The 8,173-nt window shown below is 34.1% G+C and overlaps 1 protein-coding gene across 1 annotated transcript; it reads right to left on the reverse strand.

The window, feature by feature from the left end:
• Positions 1-1,344: 1,344 nt before the first annotated feature.
• LOC131027933 (calmodulin-like protein 7) lies at positions 1,345-1,806 on the reverse strand. Its single transcript, XM_057958028.1, has one exon. The coding sequence runs from the start codon at positions 1,804-1,806 to the stop codon at positions 1,345-1,347; it is 462 nt and encodes a 153-aa protein (XP_057814011.1).
• Between the last annotated feature and the right edge of the window lie 6,367 nt (positions 1,807-8,173).

Consider the following 8,173-nt stretch of genomic DNA (forward strand, 5'->3'; position numbering starts at 1 on the left):
TTTCAAGGTTGATTCCACAACCAAGGTTCGACTAAGGTAAACCCCTATCAACAACCCTTTTCCCCTTCTTTTCTATGTGTAGGTTGCAGGTGCCCAGTTGTAATTACAGTTTTGGACTTCATTTGTAGAGACAAAAAAACCATTTTCGGCGCGCAAATTTTTCGAAGGACCGAGTATACTTTCAACTTGGTCTTGGGAACTTTTCTCCAAATTTATAAGGTGGATCCATATCAATCTAAATATATCAGATCCCAATTTATAGCACGATCCCGAACCAGTAGTTCCTTATTTCATCCATTTTGTCTCCCTTTTCTACATAGTCAACAAGTCAACATATCTATTTACAAAGAGAGCAAATTACATTCTAACCCTTGCAATTGACTTGGTATTCACATCCTTATTTCCCTTGGATTTGGATCTAGTGGATTCAACCCCTATTTTGAATGTAAAGTATCTCCGAAGTGAAAATCATCATAGTGGTTTCCTTTCTCTCTCCTAGGTGGGGAACCACTAGGGTCCAATTTTCCACTTTACATCCCCATATGCACATGATGGACTTTAGGAGTTCTTCATGCAATACTCCCTTTATTTAATGTATAATTAAGAGGTTGCTCATCTTGTATATGCACTCTAGTCTCTTCGTAATGACCTCCCACAAAAAAGCCATGTATCTTCATTGGCATGTGAGTCTCAATGGTGTGTCCTTACTTAGTCAATACTATTTTTAGAATGATCTTACACCCACTTTTCGGGCCTAGAAATAATCTCATTTTATCTAATGATCATTTCTTCGCACACTTTTATCTCAACAAAAGTAATGTTTCTATCCTTTCATCATAAAATATCAATCTTGCCTCTCTTCAGAGTTTATGTAATATAAAATGATATCATTTTTGTCCTACAAGCTATCAAATGGACATACCAATCACTAAATCATAGAAAAACTTTCTATCTTTTCCAATATTAATTGAAATTTTGTAATTCTAAATGTAATATTTCTAGTTTTTATTTCTATTTTTTTTTTTAACTTTTATACTTTATAATTCTATAGAATTCTCTATAATTTCATAAAAAAATACAATAAATAAATCCCTATAAGATAAAAAAAGAAAGAAAAGAATTTAAAGCCCTTCAATATAATAGTTCCTAATTGTATTAAAATAATCTACAAATTATAATTTTAAATTTAAATAAAATAAAATCGACCAAAAGTCATTTACATTTAGATGTGTACACCTAAATTGGTTAAGTTCTTTCCTGGTAAACAAGAAGTCGTAAAGTCGAATTCAGGAATTGAGAACAATTAAATATTATATAAGAAATATTAATACATCGATCCGTTCGTCATGAAGAGAGTTTCGATGCCATCATATTCTTGAATTCCATGAAATCCAACACTCCGTTACAATCTGAATCAAATCTGCAAATCATATTCTCGCAATGTTGGCCCTGTGCGATCAATCCCAGAGAGGACAGGACTTGTTGCAGCTCAGTGGAAGAGATATATCCATCTTCATTCCGATCAAAAACTTTGAAAGCTTCCATCAAATCCTTTGACTCATCTTCTAATTCCGCGTCTTCGTTACTGAAGATTGACTGATATAAATGCACAAATTCTTCAAATCCTACGCAGTTAAATTTGTCTTCATCATTGCTCAGAGAACTGAACATACATGTGATATCTTGTTCTGAAATTGGTATTCCAAGTCTGTTTACGAAACAACTGATTTCACCCACACTCACAACTCCATCCGCATTGCCATCTATAATTTCATAAATTCTTCTGATCGCATCAAGGTTCGCCATTGATTTATAAAGGGCAAAAGACAGAAACCTAAGAAAGCAAAGAAATAATTGTGTTTGGAATAATGTCCCTTAACCAGATCAACAAACTTAATCACAAAATGAATCTGATAAACTATAGCAATAAAAAAGATGAGAAATATGATAACACAACACACAACACCAAGATTTTGACATGAAAAACCCTATTAAGTGAAAAACCATGGTGGGAACCTACCCACAACAAGATGATACTCTGTAGTAGTATGTGAAAATATTACAATGGGGAATGCACATGCATTCAGGAACACTGCATAGAGCTCACTACTCAAAATCTAATAACCCAGAAGGCTACAACCCTCAAGGAAGTCTCACTGACTTACAACAAGATTTGGACTACAATTTGGAAAGAATGAACTGCAATAATAGCATCTCCAAATGCCTGATGGCAATTTAGGTTAAGCACAATGTCTACTCTGCAACACCAAACTTTAATCAATCACAATGCCAAAGGATGAATCACTTGATCGCACATACACCACTCTCTAATAACACAGTACAAACTTGATACCTAAATTACATGGCAATATAAATTATTTATGCAACCTTGACAACAAGATCAGCTAAACCGTCAACTCACAATTACAAAATTACATCACATGATATAAAGATCAACTTCCAAACCAATACAATAAATTAAATGACATAAAATAGACATAAATCAAACATCCAAACATGCAACACCACCAAAAATCATGCCAAGATCAACTGCAAAAAGCTACACCTCTAGGAAAACCGCATAACATGAATAACATCACCAGTTCAACAAAATCACCAACAACTCATACAATGATCAATGTGGATCATCAAGACAAATAGTACATTGTTAGGAAAAACCAGCAAGCACATTAGAATCATCAACAACAAATACACCAACACCACTTATCAAATCTTCATCGACCAACATCTGAAACTCAAGAACACTCAAACAACAACAAATATCACATAGAAAGATAACTTGCGGAGCATCAGATCACAAACCATTTGAAATAAAGATACACAAGACCATTGTGAACAATACCCTAAAATCTTAGCACAAAATCTAATCACAATGGAATATACCAGAGGAACTATTGAACTCTAAAAGCACTGATCAGATAAACAAACTGCAAAACTAGATCATCTAATATGATCATTTAAGCTTCCTAGATCACCAAAACCAATACAAAAGAATATAGTGATACAACAAATATTCCATACACCAAACCATAATCTCAAAGATCCAATCTGAAATCACCGGAGTAGGAAGATGTTGACATCAATGACCACAAAATATCCTAGCAACAACAATGTACAACAATCTCTCCCTTTGGCATTGATGACAACATATGAATGTGAAAAAAAATCAGTACAAAAAATGAAAATCACTCCAACAAACTCCCCCTAAGATCAACTAGATAATACTGTTTTTCACATGCTTCTCTCCCCCTTTGAGAACAATGCCAATGATAAAATATAGATTATGCTTCTCTCCCCAAAACTCATCCTCATGAATCTCTCCCTCTAAAACACATAATTAGACTACTCCACTAGAGGAGCAACACTAACTCATCAATCCAAATAAAGACATAAGATTGTGAAGTCCATTAGATTGATGCAACTTAATGTATCTAGTTCTTATTAGGAGGGGTGGATAACCCTGACTTGTCTCTCAAATAGAAAAATGTATCTGTAGGAAAAGACTTAGTAAAAATATCAACAATTTGTTCCTTTGTAAATACACACTCCAGCTTAACTTCCTCTTCACTGATTTTTTCTCTCAAGTAATGATATTTGATTGACACATATTTAGTCTTTGAATGTTTCACTAGATTATTTGACATGTTAATAACACTGGAATTATCACAGTATATGGCAGTAGGATCATCATAGATCTCTGATATCGTTCAACATTTGCTTCATCCAAACCACCTGAGTGCAGCTACCAACAGTAGCAATGTACTCAACTTCAATAGTAGATAAGGATACTGGATCTTGTTTCTTACTAGCCCACCAAACCAATTTCTTACCCAACAAGAAAACACCATCAGATATACTCTTCTGGTCATCAACATCACTAGCCCAATCAACATCAATGTAAGCACATAACATTAAATCATCATTCCTTGGATACCACATACCATAATCCACAATCCCCTTCAAGTATCTGAATATTCTCTTAACAACAGTGACATGACTCTCTTTCTGATCATGCAACCATGTACACAACAAGCATAATATCTGGCCTAGTCTGAGTAAGATATAGTAGTCCGCCAACCATAGATCTATACAAACTTCGATTAACTTTTGAAGAATCATCACTCTTAGATAATTTGCAACCAGTCACCATAGGAGTTCCAAACGGTTTGGAGTCATCTAATGAAAACTTCTTTAGCAATTCCTTCACATATTTTGTTTGAGATATAAAAATACCTTTTCTAGTGTATGAAATCTGCAAACGTAGGAAAAATTTCATTTCTCCTATCATAGACATCTCAAATTCTTTGTGCATATCATCGACAAACTTCATGCTCAAGTTATCATCACCTCCAATGATAATATCATCAACAAACACTTCAACAATCAAGATGTTATCACTTTCAATCTTAAAATATAGATTACTATCAACAATCCCTTTCTTAAATCCCAATTTCAGCAAATAATTATCCAATCTAGCATATCAAACCCTAGAGGCTTGTTTCAATCTATAAAGAGATTTCGTCAGTTTACATACAATGCCTCCTTCATTTGATAATGAAAATCTATCAAGTTTCTCAAGGTAGACTTTTTCCTCAAAATCGCCATTCAAAAATGCACATTTGACATCCATCTGATACACCTTGAAATCTTTATAAGAAACATACATAAGAAACAATATAATAGCTTCAAGTCTGGCTACTGGAGCAAAATTATCCTCATAATCAATTCCATCTTTTTGTGAATATCCTTTGCATACTAGTCTTTCTTTATTTTTGACAACTTCACCAGCTTGATTTAATTTGTTCTTGAATACCCATTTAGTACCAGTCACATTCTTATCTTTAGGTCTAGGGACAAGATCCCATGTGTTATTCTTTTCAATCTGATCTAAATATTCTTCCATACTTCTCATAAAATTTTCATCTTTAAAAGACTCAACAACATCTTTAGATACAACTTTAGAAATCAAACATACCTCTTCAATAGCTAGCCTTCTTCTAGTCATCACACCTTTATTTTTATTACAAATAATCTGATTTTATGAATGATTCAATCTTAGATACCTCAGAGTCTTTTGATTGTTCTAATTTTAGGTTCTTGCATCTCTCCACTGGCAGCAACAACATCCAGATTAACTGTCTCTACCACATCATTTTGCTTCAATTCTTCAGTCTGAATAGGTGTTATAACGACAAGCTTACCATCATCATATCCACATGCTCTTATCTCTTTTACAAGGTTCTCATCAACCTTCACATTTGCACTCTCTACTATCTTTCTCAATTTCTTATTGTAGCACCGATATGATTTTCTCTTACTAGAATAACTCAAGAAAATTCCTTCATCACTTCTAGCATCAAAATTCACTATGTCCTCACCTCTCTTGATATAACATTTGCTACCAAATACTCTAAAACATATCATAGTAGGAACATGACCAAACCATAACTTATAAGGGGTCTTACTCGTATCACCTTTAATATGAACTCAGTTGAATGTGTAAACAGTAGTGCTAATAGCTTCTCTCCAATAGATCTTCACAACATTTCCTTCAATCAGCATAGTCCTTGCAACATCCGAGACAGTCATGTTATTTCTTTCAACAACTCCATTCTGTTGAGGGGTTCTAGGAGTAGATAATTATCTTATAATCCCATGCTTCTCACAGAATGAGTCAAATTCACTAGAGAAAAATTCTCCACCTTTATCAAATCTCAAACATTTCACCTTCAATCTTGCCTCAGTCTCAACCTTTGCTTTTAATATCTTGAACTTGTTTAATGTTTTAGACTTCTCCTTCAAAAAGATAACCTACATCATCCTCGAATAATTATTAACTAGCAACATAAAATATCTATCACCCTGCACACTTCTAACATTTTTAGGTCCACACAGGTCAATGTGCACAAGGTCTACCAATCCATCACATGTATACTACTTTCTCTTGAAATAAATTCTTGTTTTCTTACCCAATTCACATTCCTTACATACAAGATTAGAAGGCTTACCAATCTTGGGAAGATCTCTAATATCTTGAAGAGAATTGATGTTAATCATAGAATCAATATTAACATGACACATTCTTCTATGTCATGACCAAATTTCATCAATCTAAGCAATCAAGTAACTTTTCTCGCCAGCATTCAAATGAAAAATATTACCTTCAGTCTTAGTTCTAGATGCAATCTCTATACCAGAGGCTTTTAGAATCTTACAACTACCATTCTTGAATTTTAAATCACAACCTTTGTCAAGCATCTGTCCAACACTCAAAAGATTATGATTTAAACCTTCACAATACAAGAGACCATCAGTATTATGCTTACCATCAAAAGAAATATAACCTCTACCACAGATCACATAGGATTTGTCATATCCAAATCTCACTATTCCACCATCATACCTTTCCATACTCACAAATTTGCTTTTATCATCGGTCATATGATGCGAACAACGACTGTCTATTACCCATTCATCTCTTTCTTCAACTTTAGCAGCTAAATATTTTTTCTCAACAGTGTAGCTAATGAGATCAATAGGTACCGATCCATTTTCTTTAATGGAAAGAAATGCAACTTCATCTCCTTTTGATTTTTCATCTATAACACCTTCATGAACAAAATAATAGAAATTCTTCAGATTCCTATACTTTTGGTTAGACTTGTAAGTCTAATCATACTTCTTATGCTTCTCATATCTATCATTTATGTCATGCTTGTCAAATTTATCATGCCTATCATACTTAGCCATTCTCTCCAGGCACCTAGAAGCAAAATGTCCTACATTATTGCAAGAGAAACTTTTTGCAAGATTTTGCCAAGATCAACAGATCATTAAAATGTACAAAATAGAGAGACAAATATAGGACAAGAATAAATTGTATTCTCATCAATAGATAAATGATCAATAGATCAATAGTTGTTTATATAATGTAGATGAGCCTGCATATATAGGAAACGCTATATGCATATGTGAGCACACAAACATGACATGTGGCTCAATAAGAAACAAGGGTAGGTAGGAAATAGGTGTGGTAGGTAGGAGAAACAATAAAATATTCCACATGAGGTGTATCACCCACCGAAGGTGGAATTATCACTCCACAATAAGTGGATATGATAGAGTAGTAACAAGATCACACCATAAAAGGTGGAAATTCTCCTACACACACTATCCCAATGTGGCACAAACACCCAAGTGTCTCATACCCAAACTCCTATGAAATGCCTTTCCTACATAAACTTAAGTAAGGTGTAATAATATCCAACATGAATAATTAATTACACCAACACCCCCCCCCCCCCTTAAGTGCAACTTGAGGGAATGCACTTAAGTCTACAATGCAACTAAGCAATGTAAGATGGGTCCCGGCTACACGGCCATGTTAGGTATCCATGTACAAGTGCAAATCCATGCAAACCAATGCAATGAAATCTCTGACAAAGTAGGGAAAGAGACAAAACCCCAATGGGAAAAAACCCTCCCCCAAAAGAGAGATGAAAGCTATACAAGAGAACTCTCATAGAAGTTTGTGAAGGACCAAACCCCATGTGAGGAAAATGCCCCCCCATATGAAAGAAGAAGAGAAGCTAGGTAGCCTTGTAGTGTCTACCCTTGATTTGACTTATTTTGACTAGATTTGACTTTTATATTATGCTTGATAGGCTTAACTAGACTATATTTTTATGATTTGGATGATGATTACTCATGTGCTTCAGTGACTTGTGATTGATGTTAGCCACTATTGAACGCATGCTATTCTAATTATCTATATGGATGTTGGTAGTATCATGATTGATCATGCGATTTGATTATATATGTACCCGATGGATTTTATATGCTCACTATGTGATGGATTATTGATAGATTAGGTTTATCATGGTTTTGATAATGATTATGATTATGATTATGCTAACCCTACTTCATGATTACATATGATGAGATGTTTATGAGATGTTTATAAGATGTGTTTGACTATTGTTTGACTCTCTTCATGATAGAGGATTCCACATCACTCATTGAGAGTGGGATGTGGCATCATGATTCTATATCACTTGCTTGTTCTATATGTGTATATGTATATGTGGTATTAACATTTTGTGGTTACAAGATTTTGCAGGTACCAAACATAGACTCCACCTAGCTTCACAGG

Source organism: Cryptomeria japonica, chromosome 3, assembly GCF_030272615.1.
Source record: "Cryptomeria japonica chromosome 3, Sugi_1.0, whole genome shotgun sequence".
NCBI lineage: Eukaryota > Viridiplantae > Streptophyta > Pinopsida > Cupressales > Cupressaceae > Cryptomeria > Cryptomeria japonica.